At 36.7% G+C, this 21,021-nt stretch overlaps 2 protein-coding genes across 7 annotated transcripts in view; both read left to right on the top strand.

Moving 5' to 3' along the window:
- The window catches only part of LOC131028551 (kinesin-like protein KIN-UB), a 190,666-nt gene that overhangs the window by 119,021 nt on the left and 50,624 nt on the right, over positions 1 to 21,021 (top strand). For 4 of the 6 annotated variants that reach the window (XM_057958844.2, XM_059209950.1, XM_059209948.1 and 1 more), the window contains one exon: positions 8,536 to 8,664. The exons of 1 other annotated variant lie outside the window; for it this stretch is intronic. In XM_057958844.2, coding sequence (XP_057814827.2) covers positions 8,536 to 8,664 — 129 coding nt within the window. The remainder of the gene's footprint in view (positions 1 to 8,535; positions 8,665 to 21,021) is intronic. One more of the 6 variants, XM_057958841.2, reaches the window with a different exon arrangement.
- LOC131028553 (uncharacterized) lies at positions 18,719 to 19,871 on the top strand. The gene is made up of 2 exons (XM_057958848.2): positions 18,719 to 19,161; positions 19,275 to 19,871. The coding sequence occupies exons 1-2, from the start codon at positions 19,032 to 19,034 to the stop codon at positions 19,616 to 19,618; spliced, it is 474 nt and encodes a 157-aa protein (XP_057814831.2). The 5' UTR covers positions 18,719 to 19,031; the 3' UTR covers positions 19,619 to 19,871.

Genomic DNA, 21,021 nt, shown 5'->3' with positions numbered 1-21,021 from the left:
TAAACAGGTGCAGGAGATATTCTGAAGACTTTCTCAATTGTGTCTGCATCAAGGCGGATTATTGCTTCGCCATCATCATTTTTAATGATTCTTGTTTCCTTGTCAAAGTGATGGGCGCAAGCGAGAACAAATTCAAGTTCTAGGGCAGCCAGTGGGAAAGAAGATGTGTGATGGATATGGCTGTCCAACAGCCCCTGCATATTGCTATCTTGTGGATCCTCAACCCTCTTGACAAATTCTGACATGTCCACATGCCCTATCTCTGTATCTCTTATACGATCCAAAGGAGAGGAAACTTGGGAAGGTGCAACTTCGTTTTGGTACTTGTCATATTTATACTTCATCTTTTTTGGAATTGGTGATGATGGCAAATCTGACATTGATGGACAACTTGGAATACTGTGATGAAGACTTTAAAGTGTTAAGGCAACATCATATTCAGCTGCAACTAACATTTTTCCTTCTTCAAATGGGAATAACTTTGACTCTTGCACTTCACGACTTTGTGAGAGAAAGATGGGAAATAAATGGAAATGGGGGAATCTTGACTTTGACGAATTTCGGATTTTGGGGGAATTTTTGCAAGTATACAAGTTGGAAAGAACATACATGCAATCGGATTTTTAAAACCCGAATGCAAGTACACTTGTAAATTTGCAAAAGAAGAAATGGGTGGAAAATGAGAATTAGACTTGCGAAAAATGACGAAAATGGAAAGTACGGATATGGATGACATGAATAGATAAAAATGGGAAGATCCGGGAATTTCATTTTCATGAAAATGGGAAGAACTTCGAACATGTAATCCGGTTCTTAAAACCCGATTTTTAAAGGATGGGTATTTCTCATTTTCGCAACTTGGAATTTTAACAAAAAATGGTTAAATTCTTTAACCGTAAGGGAAGAACAATAATTTTCAGCCAACTTGTAATCGGGATTTAAAATCCCGAATACAATTAAAGAGGTAAAATGGGGAAGATCAATGCAATTCAAAAATTCCTTATGAAGGGGGAAAATCTCTCTCACAAAACCGATTTTAGGGGCAAGAACAACATATTTACAAATTTACAACTAGAAAGGAAAATAAGAAAACAAGAAAATGAAACAAGAAAGGAAAAGAAAACATACCTTGCTTTAATCTGAAATGCCTCTTCAAAAAGATGAAACAATCTTTGATTGAAGAACACAATCCCTTAAATAAGCAATAAATCGAACTCCCAAAACCCTAGCCAAGTTTTCCAAACTCGGATTTGGAGACTAAACAGCAAGAACGTTGCACAAAATGCAAGTAAAATGGCATAAGAACCGGTCAAATCTTCCTTTAACCTCAACGCCTAAGTGAAGGAAGAATAAACGACTTTGAAGAGGAAGGATTCGTGGCATTTCGTGAGAGAAAAACGTGATTTTTGGTAAAAACATGTTTGCATTTTTGACACCAAGAAACCAGCAATAAATCGAACTCCCAAAACCCTAGAATGGTGTGAAAGATGTTTGCAAATGCACAAGAATAGGGAAGAATCCCAAAAGCCTCTCCTTCCTAAAAAATCTCCACGAAATTTGCTTGAAATCTTCAACAAAAACGTTTTTCCTTGCTGGTCAGGTTTTCTGAAGGAAATAGCAAGTTCAAATTTGCATGTATTGTTGAAAATCGGGTCTTTTGGAGGAAATAACAAGAGTTTAAAATACACTTTATCTCATTCCTAGGCAAAATCGGGTTTTTTGGGCAACATAACAAGTTTTAAATGCACTTTTCCCTCAACAAGGCAAAATCGGGTTTTGAAAATGCAATTACATGTTTAAAATCCTTCAAAAATGCACTTTACAGAGAAAATAGGGTTTTGGAGAGAGATGTGCAAGTTTAAAATTACTTGTAAAGGAAAATAAAATCCCTACAACAAGTTTTAATTCACTTGCACATATGTAATAGGGGTTTAAAATCCCAATTACAAGCAAAAGCCATTAAAGTAGGGGTTTTAGAAAAGAATTACAAGTTTACTTGTAACTTAACCAAAAAATCCCTATTTTAACTGAAAAAGCCAAAAAGCATCAAGGGGGAAATAAAAAGAAAATTAAAAGTTTTTATTTTTCAATAAAGTGCACTTGTAATTAGCCAAAAATTTCCCTACAAAGACCAAAACCATGGAAATCATTAAAACTTGCAATTCAAGAGAAATTTCCCACCTGCAGTCAGGGAGAAAAAACCCGAAATTGAAGGAAAGACATAGCAAACGAATCTAGAATACGATGAAATTCGAAACGTAGTTCGAGGATGGACTAAGGATTAAGCCAGTCCAAGGATTAGTTGAAATTCTGCCTCGAGAAGCATGCCATAGAGTAAAATTTTCATTTTTTCACAAAATTTTTATGTAATGGTCCTTCATTTTTGGAAACAAAAATGAGGACAAGAAAAGTGCCAATGACAAACAACTTTAGCATAGAGGGGCCAACATTAGCAATAACAAGTCAATAAGGAAAAGACAAGATCATAGCATTGTCAAATCAGAGAAATCTATCAAGATAAGTTCTATCTTCAGAACGATTCATAGAATTTTAAGTTAAATGTTAAAATGAAATGTATTCAGTTTTGATAAAACTATATTTATTGATGCATTACAATTATCACCTTAAGTTGGAACTATCATCCAAGTTTAAATTAAGGTAAGTCTCAAAAGGGGACATTGCATTACATATCCATTTGTCTTGTTGATGGGGAAGTTTAGCACTTTCGTCAACACAAAATAGAATGCAAAGAGTCCATCCTATTCTCTCTTGAATAAGGAAATCTTGTATGCCTTCTAACTGTCTAGACAACAGAACCTCAAGGTTTCTAGTTTTAGGCCACGACTAAACTTTGGACAACTCAGTGTTGATGTGATTTGATGGTAATCACAAGGGGGCCTACGCATCTAACAAGCTAGTTTCCACCTGATATAACATTCTGATGATGTTTCGCTTCTCAAATTGATTAAAATAAAGGTGAAAAGTATAGGGTTCAGAGAATCTAGGGACAATGATATTAATGGCTGGTTATATGGATAGATAGACTTCACATTAAACTAGTTTCTGCTTAACCAGATATAAACTCACAATGCCACGGAAACAGTGCAATCTCCAAAGGCAAATAAAAAGATTTTCAGATCATGAACATATATTAAGTACCCATTTCTAGCGTAGCTTACATGAACACCCATGATTGAACTAACAATAATAATTGGCTTAGACTAACCATGCATAAAGAATTACAGCCAACAAACCTCCAATGGTATGAACCAGAAATCAATCAAATACCCTCCCACTTCACCATTAGAATCACTAAACTTAAACTAATTTGATGAAAAGAAACCATGCAAATAGGGGAAGGAAAAAGGCAAATGGCAAAACACCATGCTTCAATGCTTTATTCATTTGCTTCAACTACTCTTACAACAATTTCTGCTCAACAATTCCTATTTTATTCTACTCGTAGCCCTAATTCTAACTTTTACTTTATAATATCTACCTCTTAACTTTTTTAACCCCCTAATAAAGAGAGAGGCATTGGCATTTTATAGATTTCACATTTTGAATCAATGGCGAGGATTTAATCCATTCAATGGCCCATATTTGCCCTCAAGAAATCCTAACAACTTTAGTTAATGGTCTCAACAACTTTTGACCACTTTTCAACTACTTTCCAACTGCCCACAATTAATCCCACTAGAAGACAAAAGTTCACTGGGCTCAAGATACAAAAAGAAAACTTGGTAGCTGGTTGACCAACTAACTTTGGGCTCCCTTTTGTATTGCATTCTATTAGGCTCCAAAGTTTTCATTTTACAATAGATCAATTGCCATTACAATAAATTCAAATTCCTATCATCTTCAGTTGTTCATTTCCCATTTTCGTATGTCTCCTATAGCACCATTGTAGTCTGTCACTCTCTTGTAGAAATTTGGCAAAGGCACCATTTGGCTTTCTGCACCGTAGTAGTAGTCTTTATCTCCTCATGATCATATCTTCAACTGGCGCACTACATTCTTTATCCTTTGCCCCGATTGGTGGTATCTATCTCCTTGATCCTTTCATCTTTCTGGCTCCCTTTTGAGATCATACCTTCAATCCTGTTCCCTAGATCTCCATCTTGTTGCTTCATTGGTGGTATGGACCTGCAAGGATAAGTAACTTCATTATTTCAAGGGTTTCTGGAGTTAGTGCTTCGAATACCCTTCTTATTTTTAGTCTTGAATCTATTATTTTAATATGCTACTGAGAGATTGGTTGTTGTGCAACTTGGACTCAAGGCAAATTCTATGATTGTCGTGTTGGATTCTAATTCTAACTACAAAAATATGCATTCAGGAGAAAATTCGGTGTTAGGATGACTTTTAGGAATAGTGACTATTCCTATCCTGACTATGAGTATCGAACTTGTAGGGAGAATCTGAAGTTGAAAGGTCAAATTTAGTGAGAATCTCTGTCTTGGGAAGGCTTTAAGGAATAAGCATGTTCCTACCTATTGTGCTATCACCAAGTTTGAAGAGTGCTGGGGTAAAACTCGGACCTAGGAAGCCTTTTAGGAATAAGGCTTATTCTGATTTTTGAGCTCAAAACACTGAATTTTGAACTGTAACCTTTGTTTGTGCTCATGAAAAGACCTTGATACTCCTCCCAATTATGACTTGGATTGCCTCAGATTGAACCTGAATTTTTTTGGGGAATATAGGCTTGGAAGCTTGGATTTCGACCCTATCTTCAGTTCAATCTGCAAACTCGATCAGATTTCAGTCCTAGGAAGGCTTTTAGGAATAAGCCTATTACAAATTTTTTTGCAAGTACTAAACTTTGAAGAGAAAACAAAGTTTGGGAGCAAACTCGATCTCAACCTTAGCACAAGGAAGGACTCTAGGAATAAGGCATATTCCTACCTTGTATGCTATCACTGAATTTGGTGAGTAAAGGGTGAAACTTGGGCTGAAGTTTAGGGTTAGGAAGACTTTTTGGATTAAGAGTGTTATCCCATTTTGAAGGCAAAATCCAAGTTTGAAGAAGACCTGGTCAGAATTTGTAATGTCCCCTTCCTAGGTGACAGGCAGTTGAGCAGGGATTGGCTTATCATCTAATTTCCGTAGGCTAGTGGAGTGAAGAGGGAACCCATTCAGGAGTCATGCAGCCTTGCAAGGGGCTTTGTGAGTTGATTGAGATGTTCAGACGATAGTTCCTACTTTTAAAGGAGGTCTCCTATTTTTTAGGGAGAATTGGCAGTTAACAGGTTGACCACCCGGGGGACCACGGAGCTGAGTAGGGGCCTCTCCGATAGTTTCCGGCACTTTGAGCGAGGTTCCTATTTTTTAGGAGGAACTGCCAGTCAGCCTGCAGGGGTTCAGTCGTTAGTAGTCATAGCACTTCAGATGGAATTCCAATCTGAGCCCTGAGTCTCATTTATTAATAAATAAGGAAATATAGGAAATATTTGGATTTAATAAAATAATAATAAAGTGATATGAGGAAATAAGTTTTAATAATTCATTGGCTCTCTTACCTAGGCATTTTAGCAAATATTATTATATTAATGAGGGGGCCAAATTAAAATAATGATGGAGGCCCCTTGTGGTTCCTCTTTTTTAAGAAGGCATAAATAAAATAAAGTTATTTTATTAATAAAAGGGGAGATGAAACCCTAATTCAAAATTAGGGTTAGAGCTGAAATAAAAAGTGAATTTGACAATCATTTTGGCATGGAGTTGTTTTTTATTGGGAGAGAATATTATCTTCTACAGGTCTACAATGTGTTTGGCAGAGTTCTAGAGTGGAATTGGGGAGGAAAACCTCCATTTCGGTGATAGGACGAAATCCTTCTCACTTTTCTACATACAGATTTCATTGGAATGCTCATATTTGGCCATGGAGGGCAGAATTCAAAGGTTTATTGACAGTTACAGCAGGTTTATAATCTGAAATACAGATCTGGGCAGTTATTTGGTCATTTTCATTAGAGTTTGTGCACATTTTATGCTAGCTGTACCTTCCCTAGCTGGGCCGTACCATTTCAGCTCTCCTGGGGTTTTCAATAAAATAATTGCAGGGGTTTTGAGTCAGCAAATTGCATTGTTCTTCATTGTTAGCATCATGGAATAATATATTGGAGATCATTTTGGAGGAATAAGGTCACTTGGGATCAACAAATGCAATAATACAGGGAAATACTACATTCCTGGAGGGTTTTACCTGGCAAGAAATAAGAATTCCATCTGGGTCTACTTAGAACTTCCCAAATTGTTTTTGGTAATTATCTACTAGGAGAACAAAATACCTTGGAGCAACTTGCGGCACTTGGAGGCTCCTGTATGGCTTTGTGCACCACCTCCAGCATCAAAATAAGCTCATTCAGGCAGGGCGTTGGACACCTGGTATGCCAAATTTGGCTCTAGCTGTCTTAGAAAATCATTTTCTTGAATTTTGTAATCTGCTGCAATAAAATCAGAGTTCTGATTTTCTATTTTCAGAATTAGTTTAGTTTCCTATTTGTATTGTCTCTACCATGCAACTTTCAAAAAGTCAATAACATGCAAGTTATCTTGAAATCTCTTCAAAAACCAAAATAATTATATGCTAGAAAAAGATTTGAATCAAACAAACAAATCAGTTGTCAAAATTAGTGGTTGGCATCTTTCAGAATTTCACTGTTAGGAACATCTTTGGGATTAAGGTCTATTCGAACTTAGCACTCAACCACCGAACTTTAGGATGGAACTTAAGTTTAGGGGAAAATTTTGGTGTTAGGAATGTTTTTTGGAATAAGGTCTTATTCCAATTTTGAGTAAAAACCCCAAGTTTTGAGGGAAATTTTCAAAATTTTATTTCCCAATTTGGGCTGACCAACAGTTTGAGGTCCTTTGACTTTTCTCTTTATCCCTTAGATCAATTTGGTGTTTGAATGATCTTTTTCTCCCTTGATCCCTCTTTTTCCTTGTTCTTCTCATGCTTGGACTTCACCCTGATTCTCTATACACCTCTCTCTCTCTCTCTCATGCTACCAAAGCGGGAAGAAGGAGAGGGGGTCCCTATTGGAGAAGGGGAGTGTGTGCACAACACAAGAAGTCTCCTAGGAGGGTAACCATTAAGTCAAGAACTTTTCAAAGGATTCCAAGAAGGAAAATGGCAAATGAAGAAAATCAAGATGTTCAAGGGGATGAAATGCAAAACATAACAAAGAATTTGAAATGTGCAAGATGAATTGATCAAGGAAAGTGGATAGTTTCAGAAGAGTTAATCAAAGTTAGAAACTTGATCAAGATCATGCAACTCGGGAATATATGCCATCACATCAAATAATTGGATGATGTTGAGCATCAAGAGGTATCTACATTGAGGTGGCACCTAATCATTCTCAACCAATCAAGTGATGCCACGTCAACATGTCCAAGTTCAATGAACTTGACTCATTAACAAGTGGACTTGTGAGTGCCTTGAACGAAGTGTCATCATCTACTCCTTGTAATTTGTGCGATTAAGGCTATATCATTTTTCTCATTTCTCCTTTCCCTAAAAGGATGTGCACTTAATGATTTGTAATTTTCTCATTGGTTGATATTAAATGTAAGGTGGTGGTTGTTATAACTACCCCAATTAGGGTTTGCTTTGAATTGTCTTGGCCATTGATTTAGAATCAATCTGAGCCCTTCATTTTGTAATTGAGAGATCTATATAAGGCTTTCTCTTCTCATTTGTAAAGGTTAATTGTAATAGAGCAATAAAATTAGGAGGAAGAAGTAATAGTAGGTGGAGGAGACTAGAGTTTGCTGCCAAGACTATGTCAAAATAAATACATGATTTTGATTGAAGATATGGTGGATCTTTGTATGAGTTTCAACATGTTGCATGGTTTCTACTTCTCAAGTTTTAGATTTTTTTACATGGAGCTGATTAGTTGAATGGAAGATCCTATTGTTGATTAATGGTGAAGCATACCATTTGGAATTTGTTGATTGCAAATTGTAGTGTATGGTTAGTTTGAACTCATTTGAAAGCTTAACTTCAATTGCTATATTTTCATTGTTCATGGTGTTGATGTGCAAAATTGATATGAAAATCATTTGTGTACCCTTTGGAGATTGCACCATCTTTGTGTAGTTGTTTCCTCATGGCAAAGCAAAGCTTGGTTTGGTTTCACTAAGTCAGCAATCATTTCTTGCATTGTTAGGTTTTGGATTAGATTCTTGCATTGTTAGCCTAGCAAATTCATGAAAATATCCCTTAAAGAATTAAGAACTAACATAATACACATTATTTTCTGAATTTATTATTTGCTATTCTTTAGAATCCCATGCATGCTTCCAAAATTTAACACATGGTTAGGATTACAACATATTTTGATTTTAACAAACATGATCTAATAATGACAAAAATGTTTATGGCTCTGCTTGTTTTGTTCCAATAAATGTTCTTTTATTTTTCCTTTTAGTTTGTGATTGCTATTAGCCATGCTGGCTACCCCCAATTGTGTAGAAAAAGTCTATAGTGTATTTACATCTATATTAATAATCTTATCATTGTAGCAGAAAAAAATCAGGAGTTGATTATGATGAAGGGAGGTGTTAAATTACTTGCAAAGATAGCCAATAAGGCAGAAGATCCACAAACGCTTCAGATGGTTGGTGGAGCATTGGCAAACTTGTGTGGAAATGGTATGTCTTTATCATCTATAATATACTTTTTAGATGTTAATCAACATTAAACGTTTAGAAAACTTAAAAAATATTTTGTAGAATGTTTTTGTTCTACCCATCATGTCTATAATCTTGACATTGTGAAGGGAAAGTGTATAAGTTAGCAAATAAATAAGATAATAAGATTGTATAGAGAAATTGTATATATGCGAGTAGCGATTTTGGGACCCAACAATAAGTAATTTATAAAAAAAAGGCTATTTTTCATTGAAACTAACATTTTGAGTAATTTTGAGTTTAATAAATTATTTTTTTAATAATATTTATTATGAAAATCTCATGCACTAGATATTTGAGTTAGTTAACTAAAAAATGCCAAAGGAAAAAAAATATATTAAAATCTATGCCCCTTCAACCTCACTTTTAAAAAAATTTCAATGGTAAACTATTCCCTTGAAGTTCTAAAAAACTATATCCAGCTATTTAAAAAAAAATAAAAATAATTATAAACAACACTAAGAGTTCTACATTTCATTAAATTATATTATTTTAAAATTCAAAACATATACGTCAGTTTCAAGTGCTCCAAGTTGAAAATTTTTATTTGTGTTGGTTATTTTCTCTATAAAAGTGGGACACTATTTGAACTTTCAGTCAACATTTAGGCATGCACCAAGATTCAATTGTGTGTTAATACGAAGGAATGTGACTTTGTTTTTTATTCTCCCAATGGGAAGGTGTGCACCTTAATTAAAAGATGTCACTATAAAGAGATTTTTAGGAAGTGCAGCCAAAAGTGCATGCGGGAGTTCTAGTGCATGCCAAAACAAACAATCCTCACAAATTGAAATTTTCCTTTTTTCTCAAATGCATCAAAAAGAATGAGGCATACTCTTGAAGCATGTTTTGGCACCGTGGGAGGTCGACAAGCACTTCAATTAGGGTTGTAAAAATTACAAAATTTCAAATTTAATGTTTAGGCACATGTTAGTGGCTAATTGTGCACCAATAAAAAAGATCACTTTCTATTTAGGTAGCTTCCACAATGTTTAGGAGCATGCAAATACAAATGAACATATAAGTTTGAATTCACCCCACACCCCCCAATACATAGGCATGTATTGATTTATAAAGGTGTGCCAATATAGAGAAATTTCCTTTTCCTCAAGTATGTGCACGAATACAAAGTATGTTCAAGATCGTGGTGTAGTGTTTAGGCACATATGGAACTTGAGACATGCACTCCAATAAAGAAAGTTTCAAAATTGCTGCTTAGTTTATGGATTCCATTGTGTAAGCTTTTGTTTGCATCAACGTTTCAAATCATACTCAATGATCCAACATCAAGATGAGAGAGTTGGGAGCTGTAGGCTGAAAGTTAGTAAAATTGCAGAACAAGAAAGGTTAAATAGGGTGGAGAGGGGGTGGAGGGGAAGGGGTAGCACAAGGTTCAAAGATGGTGAGAAGAACCTAGGTCAAAGGATGAGGTAAAATTAAGCCAAAAGAGCCAAAGGTGACAAACAAGCAAGTAGAACTCAAGTAAAAGAGATAAAAAAATGCAATGAAATAAAATAAAGATATAAAATGTGATAACTAAGATAAAATAAAACTTAAATTAAAGGAGAAAATTTAAATTATGAAAAATAAGATAATCTTATATATATATATATATATACACTAAGTCACCAGGTTCGAATTCGAATTCGAAGTTCGACAGCTTTGAAATTCGAATGAAGTTCGATGCGGAAAAAATTCGAAATGTATAAAATTCGAATTAAATTCGCCATATGTAATTTTTAAAATTTTTTAATAAATATATGTAATATATCTATAAATTTGCGTAAATAGTTTAACATTGATAAATAGATTTGAAATCATTACAAAAAGATGACACATTTATAAAATATAAACCATAGGAAACATATGCTTTCACTATTGCAAAGATGTTCTTCTATCAAAAAGGTACAATAACAGTCAAAAACTTTAGAACTTTAAAATAACTCTAAGTCATCAAGAGCACTTGGCTGGGATGCCAAATCATCATCATCTATATCACTACTCAGTTCATCATCTGCAAAGTCAGGCTCATCTGCATCTGGCATTGCTATGCCTTCAAGAGTTTGTTCTAAAGAAGTGTTCTTTGCTGATTTGTTCATCAACAATTTCAAATTGCTGCGAACATAGACAAGATCTCCCAACTTTCGAGTCGGCAATTTGTTCCTCTTTTTGGAATGGATGTGGTCAAAGCAACTCCAGTTCCTCTCACAAGCTGATGAACTTGCTCCCTGACTCAAAATTCGAATAGCAAACTCTTGCAGTTCAGGAGCTGATGATCCATAAGAGATCCACCATCTATATCCACGCATACGTGGCGAGTCATATTTGGCTTCTACCCCTCTAAACATCCCTTCTCCTCTCTTGTATCGCCAACTTTGATCTCTGATTAGTGCTGCAATTTCTGGATTTGGTACATACCTGCTAATGGCTTGGTAAAGCCCTGCCATGATTTCATTATCACCCCTTCTATCAATAGAAAACAACTTAGGCTCCAAAAAGCAAGCTATTGCATGTAAAGGTGTGTGCATCATTTTCCATCTGCAATCAACTGTCTCCCATATCTGCATATATTCTACTTCTTCATTATTTAGTGCTTTTTGAATAGATTCCTTACACCAGTCCATGCTTTCATAAAGCATGCCAAGGCAAGGAGTGTCACCATCAACCATACGAAGCACATCAACAATTGGTTCACATACAAGCAAAACTTTTGTTGCACTTTCCCAGAAATTGTTGTTTAGGATGATTTGCTCTATGTTCTTCCCCTTGGGGCCTTTAGAAAGCACTGAACTTTCCCAATGATTGGAACATATAACAGACCTCAAAGCTGCTTTTTCTTCAACCACTCTTTTCAAAGTGATATAATATGAAGCAAATCTTGTTTCACAAGGCCTCAACAATTCCTTTGATGCATGCTGCCTATAAATACTCAATGTGAGACGATGATTCTGTATGAAATTTGCAATTGCTCTCCCTCTATGAATAGCTTCATTTACCCATGGGAATTTAGCCAAGTCATGAAGCAACAAATCAAGACAATGGGCTGCACATGGGCTCCAATATATCTGTGGGTACTTCTCTACAATCAGCCTCCCAGCTCCCACACAATTTGCTGCACTATCAGTTACCACTTGAACCACATTTTCCAACCCTACTTCAAGAATGGCTTCCTCTAATATTTGAAAAATATACTCTGAAGTTTTCTTGTGGTTCATGGTGTCAATGACTTTCAAAAACACAACACCTTCAGGACAAGACACCAAAACATTAATCACTGGCCTTTGACACATATTTGACCATCCATCACTCAATATAGTGTAACCTGTTTCCTTCCAAGTGGCTTTGACATCAGCTAATTTTTCAGTCACTCTATCTTTTGACCTCTGCAAAAGAGTTGTCCTGATAGCCTCTGAACCTGGGGGTGTGTACCCTTTGCCAAACTCTGCAATTTTCTGAACTGCATTACGAAAATGAGGATTTCTCGCAACATTGAATGGAATAGCACTTGTGTAAAACAAATCAGCAACTGCATCATCCACCTGTTGTTTCTCTACTGGTTTCCAAAAGTTGTTCAGTGTTCCACTCTGTTTTGGTACACTCACCGCTTCGGATTGCACAGAAGAGGAAGACATGGCAGATGTGAATCTAGATATATCTCCTTCAATTCTCTGTTTCTTTTGTGCCTTCTTCATTTTGCCTACCGTTGAAGTAGCCAACTCTTTCTCTAGAATAGCTTTAAGTTCTGGAGTCGCACCTATGCATGCTTGAACACCTCCATCTGGACCCCCTGTATTAGCAAGGAAGTGGTCCCTAAGCCTTGTTAAAGTTCCAATAATATTTGCCTAACATATGTTACATTTGATGTGAGTTCCATTTCCGGTCACATGCTTCCATGCCTCAGAAGTTGATTTGGGAGGAGCCATTAAATGAAAATCTGCATTTTTGGAAAGAAAAATTAAAGAACCCACTACTTTTATTTCAACCTTTTAAAAATATATAATATTAAACAATATAATAAAAAACCATTAATATAAAATTATAAATTATATAATAATAATATTAAACAACATTATAAATTTATAAACATTTAATAAACAACATTATAAACATTATAAATAAATAATAAACCTAAAAAAATATTAAATAAACAACATTATTAAATAAATAATAATAAAATTTATAATAAACATTATTAAATTGTTTATAAAAATATTAAACCTAAAAAAAATTAAAAAAATATAAAAATATATAATATAATATTACAAACTATTAATATAAAATCATAAATTTTTAAACATTATAAACAATGAACATTATAAACATTATAAATAAAAAAAACAAATAATAAACCTAAAAAAAATGGCGGCCTACCTATGCAAGTCGCGGACTGGTTGATTTTTGCAGGTGGCGTCGCGGACTGGTGGCCTGCGGACAGGTGGCGATGCGAGCTGGTGGCGGCCGAACAACTCCTGCGGCCGGGTAGACTGGGTTCCGTTGGCAACTCACATGGCGGTTGGGCAGATTGGGCTCCGTTGGCAACTAGCGTGGGTGTGACTACAACTCCTATGACCGCCCTATTTATAAAATCCACGATGAAACCCTAAAACACAAGCCAAAAAAAATTAAAAACGCTTTATCACAAACCCTAATTTTTTTTTCGAATTTAATCAAATTTAATCAATTTTTTGCATAGTTTTTCAAGTTCGCCGAATTTCGAACTTCAAGGTTCAAATTCGGCCGACCCTGGTGACTTAGTATATATATATAGAAAAACTTAACCAAGAAAAAAAAATTAAAACTAAAAGCTAAAAAGGGAAGGAAATATTTTGATTTTAATGTTTGAGAACATGTTTTCTAACAAGAACATGTTTCTACAAAGGAGTGATGTATTAGTAGATTTTCAACGTTTTTAGAGCCATGATTAGGGGAAAAGTTGTAGAATCGTTAAAGTTATCTAGAGTTGCCTATCTAGAAATCTGTTTGCATCTTGCACTAAAAATATTTTTAGCCTTCATCAATTTCAGAGAGGAGTATATTTTGTGATTTGCTAGTTTTGGTAGGAGCTAATTATAGGCTGTGTTATTTTTAGCGATTCTTTGTTTATAACTCAAAGTGATTTTTTTTTTTATCATCTACCTTGTCACATGAGAGGAGGGATTTTGTAATGTCGCCTTCTTCGACTAAGCATCTAGAGGAGTGTCATTAGCCTATTATTTATTCCCATAGGATAATTCATAGAATTAAAAAGATAATAATTAAATTAATTAAACCATAAAATTATGAAGGCTTTGTAAAAGAATATTCAACAAGTTTGGGACCAACAAAAGGTGTATGTACATTGTAGATTGGCACATAATAGAGAAGACATTTGAGGTTTGAGATATGGTATACATATGGTCGCATCCTTATAGATAATCCTCACTAAAAGGAGTGGTTCAAAAAAAAATTGAAACTCAAGTTTTATGGCTCCTACATGATTATATAGAGGATTGGAGAAGTTGCTTATGAGTTGAGTTGCTAAAGCACATTGAGATTCACAATTATTCCATTTTCTTGCCTTGGGGAAAATTGATCTTAATTTCAAAAGACATCATTGATGTTAAAGAAAAGAAAAGCAAAAATAGGAATGTTCAGGAATACTTGGTTAAATAGAAAGATTTGCTTGTAGAAGATGACACTTGGGAAGGAAAGAAGATCCTTCAACATCCAAATCTGCAATTGTTTTAGGACAAGCGATTTCGAGGAGTGCAAGCAACAGACTGGAAGGATAACCTTGAACCAACCAACCTCTAAGGCTCACAAACACAACCAAAATCCCTACTACTAAAAGGTCCTTACACAACACCAAGTCAAGCAATGGTTCAATGACACTAAGCAATACCTTGGGAGACTCAAAGGCTCCAATATGCCAACACTTACAAACAACTAACGCTCTCAAGTTTTGTGTGACTACACACACCCTTGCATACATGAGTGGGCTACTACTAGTCTTTAGGGGTTTGAAAAGCCCACTTGACCAATTCCATACAACAACCCTTGGAGGGGTTTTCTCACAACACCTTAACACAAATGAAATAGGATTTCATGGTTTAGACCCATCGGAGCATCAATTTTGACCCACTTGCCCACAAACAGAACCGATTGCAATTATGCCTCCATTTGAAGGAATCGGGTGATAACTTTTGACACCTTGAGGACCTAGGCAAACAAATTATATTTTCAGATACCCTTTTGGGAGTTCTCAACAATATCTCAGTTTCCGGTATCAGACCAACTTGCAGATATCCCAACCTATACTGCACTAACAAGCCTAATAGGGCTATTAGACCTATTTGACTGAACGCCTTCCACAAACTAGTTTGGTTCTCCTAATGGGTGACCATCACTAACCATGAAATGTTATGTAAACCTCCAAAGTGCTCTTGTACCACATTCAAACCCCTTTCCAGTGTTCTACCACTCAACTCTCACGCACTGCGCTCATCAAACCGGTTTGTCACATAGAGATGCGAAACCTAGGGTTAGTTCTCCATCCTCTTCATCCTGTTGTGTCCGCTTAATGGATTTTGGAACTAACATATGGTACAGTGGCCTATCATCTCCTATAATGGCAAAGTGTTCAGTTAAGGATTGATTGGCCAAAACCCATTATTGCAGTCAAACCCTAGGGGTTTGAGGGTTTTAGGCTACCCGGTAGAGATTTGCTTGTAGAATGGGGTAGCGATCACTTCAAGACTTCACACCAAGTGCAAAACAAAGGTAAAACAATCTAGTTTCAGGATCTATGCCATGAGCATTCTTGCCAATCCACCTTCAGTATGCAATCAACATAAATTAGACGGTTTCCTAAGTTTCCAACAGTTCTTGATGCTAAAATCACCCCACATCAACCAACTTACATCTTTCGGTGTTTGGGGTCCTTAAAGGTTTCACCCCAAATGAACACAACCTCCTCCAACCATTTTTCAAATTGAACTGACTATTGGAGAATTACGACTTACAAAAAGTGCAAAATTGTCATAACAACAAATTGACAATATGACAATTTTTGCATTATTCAACCAAATTAGACTCCAGACTATCATAGTCCCCCAAAATGATTATATTTGATTCTAAAACATTAAAAATGACTCAAATAGACTTGTGGTCACTTGATCCCTCAATTTAGACCATTGTGACCCTTATTGACTCAATTTGCTCTACAAGACCCTAGATGACAATTTGACCCAAACATGGACAAACTTGTCACACTCCTAGGACATTGAATTACAAAAAGGACTCATAGGGTCTTATTACATTCATCTTAGACTAATAGAAAATCATCTTGTCTTTGACTCATTCCTTCATAGGTAGGTGCTCCTGCACCCAGAGAAACGGGACTCGCCCAAACTCGGCGAGTCCGAGTCTGAGTCAGGCCTACCGAGTCCAAGGGGCTTGGACTCGGACTCGTCCGAGTCTGGCAAGTAAAATCGCCAGACTTGTCGAGTTGGCGAGTTTGACCCAAACTCGCCAAACTCGGCGAGTCCTGAGCCCTGGACTCGACCGGCGTTGGCATAAGTTAAAACACAAAAAAAAATTAGTTTGTAAAGTTTTTTTAAATCCGTTTTTTAATGTTAATTGTCTTCTAGCCCCAAAAGTGACTTTCATTTCATTCACTTGCAAAAAAAGGAAGAGTAAAGTGAGTTGGGAAGAAAAACAAGGGTGCATAGAAGAAAAACCAGCAAAGAGGAAGCTCAAGTTTTCTTCAATTTGTCACATTGGAGCTGCATTGTGTTTTGATTTGGTGCATCAAGAGTTGGATAGAAAGAGTTTGTAGCTCATTTCAAGCTTGTTGTAAGAGGTAAGATTGTTTTTTTGAACATTATTTTGTTTCTTGTATGCAAAAATTCCATTTTCTATTCATTTATTTTGAAAGTTTTAAATTTTCTTATATGCAAGATCTTTTTTATGTTTGTAATTTGTATGTAGCATGTAGTATCTAGTTGTACTATGTAGGGTTGTATGTAGGGTTTGTAAATTTTTTTTTTTAAAAGTAGGGTTTGACAAACCCTACAATTTAAAAAAAATAAAATTTACAAACCCTACTTTAGTTTTTTTGAATGTATGTATTAATTTTATTTTGTATTTGTAATGTTTTATTGCAGCAAACTTCACTTTATTATTTGCCTCAACTTCAAGTTTCACAAAACTATCCTAAAATGTCTACTTCAGCTTCTAGACCCCCCATGAGAAAGGACCTTGCTTGGAAATATCATGAGGATTTTCTAGGGCAAGGAAAGGGGCAAACAAAATGTATGTTTTGCAAAACAATATTCCATGGAGGTACATATAGGCTGAAATACCATATTGTTGGTGTGCATGGATATGATGCCGAACCATGCCTAAAAGCAGTCCCTGAGGCCGTACGTGATTGTTATGTAATGGTTGAGGAGATTGAAAGAAAAAAGAAACAAAAGGAGGATCGAGCAGCCATTGGGAGAGACAGTTTTAGGAAGAGGGACACAGTTAGGTTGTGTTGGAGGCCCTTCTTCCTTACCTCCATAGCATCCCACTCAGTTTGCTACTGCTGGTGCTTCCGTTTCTGCTTCTGCTTCTATAAGTGGCAGTGCCACCGCCACTTCTCATGCTCCTACCACTAGTAGTTGTAGTGGGAATGTTACCATTGGACCTAGGATTCGTAAATCTAGGTTGGATTCCTTCTTTGTGCCTCGCACTACTCCTGGGTCCCAACCGTCACTTGAGGGCATGGGTTGGAACAAGGAGGTCCATGATGCTGCTAAAATGGCAGTTGGCAGGTTTTGGAGCTACAGCTATATTCCATTCTTTGTAGCCAGGTGAATGTTTTACTAACTTTTATGTTTGATAACTTTGATTGTTTTAATTTTTATACTTAACTTATCTCATTGAATTTTTATACTTAACTTATCTCATTGAGTTTCTTTGCGACAGGTCTCCTTATTGGCAACAAATGGTTGATGCCATTACCATATGCGGGGCGGGGTTCAAAGCCCCTAGTGAGAGTGATTTGAGGGGACCCATTTTGTCTCAAATGGTGGATGATGTGAAAAAGGATTTAGATGAACAACGCCACATATGGAGCACTAAAGGTTGCACCATCATGACTGATGGTTGGATGGATAGGAGAAATGGAACTCTCCTTAATTTTCTTGTTTCTTCCGTAGGTGATTGATTAATTTTAGTTTCATATAGTCTTTAATTTTTTATTTTTTATCTAATGGTTTATTGAATGATCATTGACCTAGCTTTATTTTTTTATTTTAGGGGGCACCATTTTCATCAAGTCTATTGATGCCTCCGCCCATTGCAAGAATGCCACCTACCTATGTGAGCAGATAGAGGAGGTGATTGAAGATGTGGGTGAGGAGAACGTGGTACAAGTGGTGACCGACAATGCAGCAAATTATGTTGCTGCGGGTAAACTTTTGATTACAAACTAATTTTGTTTGCAAATTAATTACTATCTTGTAGTTTGTACCTCCATTAATTACAATTTACAATGCAACAAAACATGTTGCTGCAGGTAGACTATTGATGGAGAGGCACCCATCTATAGTTTCGACTCCATGTGTTGCTCATTGCATTGACCTCATGTTGGAGGATATTGGAAAAATCCCACGGGTCAAGAGATGTGTAGAAAGGGCAAGAAATGTTTGCAAATTTGTATATAATCATTCATGGGTGTTGGCTCTTATGAGACAATACACAGAGCAGAAGGAGTTGCATTGTCTAGGAATCACAAGATTTGCCACAAACTTCCTCACATTGCAGTCCATGCTTAGGTCTAAGTCTGCCTTGAGACGTATGATTGTTGGTGAGGAGTGGTCTTCCTCATCCTATGCTACCACCCCCGCAGGGATAGAGATGGCAGACTGCATTTTTGATAGGAAAGGCTTTTGGGTCCCTTGTGATGAGATAGTGAAGGTAATTTTTTTATAAATTCTACAATTTAACTTCATGTTTTATAACTTATTATATGTATTCTCTTATTTGTTCATTTTTCTAAATTACACAATATTTTCAATTTTGCAGTTTGTTAAGCCCTTGGTGGTTTTGTTGCGAGTTGCGGATGGAGATAAGCCCGCAATGGGCTATATATATGAGGGCATGGATAGGGTGAAGGAGGCATCAGATTCGTCTATGGAGCAAATGAGAGCAAGTATGGTTCCATTTGGGAGATCATTGATAGGAGATGGCATCATCAGCTTCATAGGCCCATCCATGCGGCAGCCTATTATCTGAATCTGGCATTCCGTTTTATCTCTTCTTTCAAGGCTGATGTGGAGGTCCTTAATGGGCTATATGCAATCATGGAGAAGATGGTACTTGTTGGTACTTCTCAGATAGACCTTTTTCGAGAGCTACAGATGTTCTTAGATGCACAAGGGGAGACCTTCTCTTGTCCTGTCACCAAAGACGGTAGGACAACTATGATGCCAGGTAAAAATAAATTGTTAGGCTTAATTTTAGTTTTATTCAATACTATATTGTAACTTGTTAAATGAGTTCATGAGTGAGACTGATTTTATTTATTTTTCTCATTTCAAACTCAGATCATTGGTGGAACTTTTTTGGCCTAGAGACACCAAATGTTCAGAAGTTGGCCATTCGCATCTTGAGCCAACCATGCAGCGCATCAGGTTGTGAGTGCAATTGGAGTATGTTTGAGCACATACACTCCAAGAGGCGCAATAGATTATCTGTGGAGAAGATGAATGATCTCGTCTTTGTTCACTACAACCTCCGCCTGAGAATGAGAAAGAATGCAACAGTTGACATGTCTCCTATCGTTCTAGATGAGGTTGATCTTGAAGCAGAGTGGGCCAATGAGAGTCAGACAACTCCTGGGATTCCTACAACTGTATTTAGTGATGATGACATTGATTGGATCGACTAGGTAGATATAGAGGCTGAGGCTATAGCCATGGCAGAGGAGGAGCAGAGAGCACGAGCAGAGACAGGAAATACTGAGACTCAGAGTGACACAGCTATTCCTGATGTTGGTGAGCATGACACAGCCGTTCCTGATGTTGGTGAGCATGGCATGGTGTCACGGGGAGCGACTATGGCTGCTGAATCATCCAGGACCTACTTTAAACGCCTTCGCAGGGGGCCAGGGCAAGAGGGTGCACGACCCTCTAAGCCATAGGCTTGTACACTCGTAGTTGTATTTAGTATTTACTATTTACCTTTGGTATTTGTATGAAACATTTGATGATGACATGGATTTTTTATTCCATGAGTTTTGCAATATTGTATACATTTGACAATATTTATATATCTATGTTTGTTATTTTCTTCAGCTACAATTTGCGTTTATGCTTATGTGATTGATGTATACTTGTGTATGTAATCAAATGAGCCGATTTTAATGATGTTTTTGTGTCTTTAAGGTGTATTCAATAAAGGGTGTCTGAAACAAGTTTTAAATCTTTAAAAATCTCTGAATTTCTTGAGTTTTTCACTTTCCTGAGTCCAGCCGAGTTTGGAGCCGAGTCTGACGCCGAGTCCCGAGTCCAAGTCCGAGTCGGCCTTGCCGAGTCCGAGTCCCGTTTCTTTGCCTGCACCATACTCCTCGGGTGAAATTTGTCTCAAGTCCTCTTAGAGACCAACTTCTGCAAATCACCACCCTGCTTTTTGATATCTTCCTCCAGCATCCATGTAGCTTCTGAGTTAGGAAGGCCCTGTCATTTAACCAAGTGCTCAAAGTAAGTCTTGTGCGTTGTCTTCTTGGCTTCCCTACTATCCAAAATGCACTCCATCTTACGCAGCTCCTTAGGTGGTAAGTGCTTTATCCATTCTTCACCTTCCTGAACAGATGCACCTGCACTTTCTCCTATAGTAGGACTCCTATACAATGTTAGATCAAAAACACTAAATATAGGTGAAATAGCAATATCATCAAGGAGTTCAATTTTGTAAGCATTAGGACCATATTTCTCCAAAATTTTACAAGGTCCAATCCTTCTCATCATCAACTTGCTATGGCTTCCCTTGGGCAACATGTCCTTGCTAAGATGAACCATGACCATGTCACCCACTTGGTATTGCACATCTCTCCTTCTCTGATCCACTCTTGCCTTAATCTTTTGACTGTTCCCGTGTAGGGTATCTTTGACTTGTTGGTGCACTTCTTTCATAGCCTTTGCAAATTCATCAACATGTCCACTCTGCTTGTCCAACCCCTGAACATCTCTCAATTCAAAAACTCCTCTTGGATGACTACCATACACAATTTCAAAAGGACTCAGACTTGTACTTCTGTTTGTTGAATCATTATAGGCATACTCTGCCTGAGGT

Source organism: Cryptomeria japonica, chromosome 8 (assembly GCF_030272615.1).
Source record: "Cryptomeria japonica chromosome 8, Sugi_1.0, whole genome shotgun sequence".
Taxonomy (NCBI): Eukaryota; Viridiplantae; Streptophyta; class Pinopsida; order Cupressales; family Cupressaceae; genus Cryptomeria; species Cryptomeria japonica.
Note: the sequence above shows the minus strand (reverse complement) of the source record. Positions and strands in the feature narration are given on the sequence as shown.

Bases quoted from the DNA above. Each gene is read 5' to 3' on its own strand.
- LOC131028553 (XM_057958848.2), top strand. From the start codon at position 19,032: ATGGAGAAGATGGTACTTGTTGGTACTTCTCAGATAGACCTTTTTCGA. The intron at 19,162-19,274 runs GTAAAAATAAAT...TTTCAAACTCAG, and splicing joins TAGGACAACTATGATGCCAG to ATCATTGGTGGAACTTTTTT.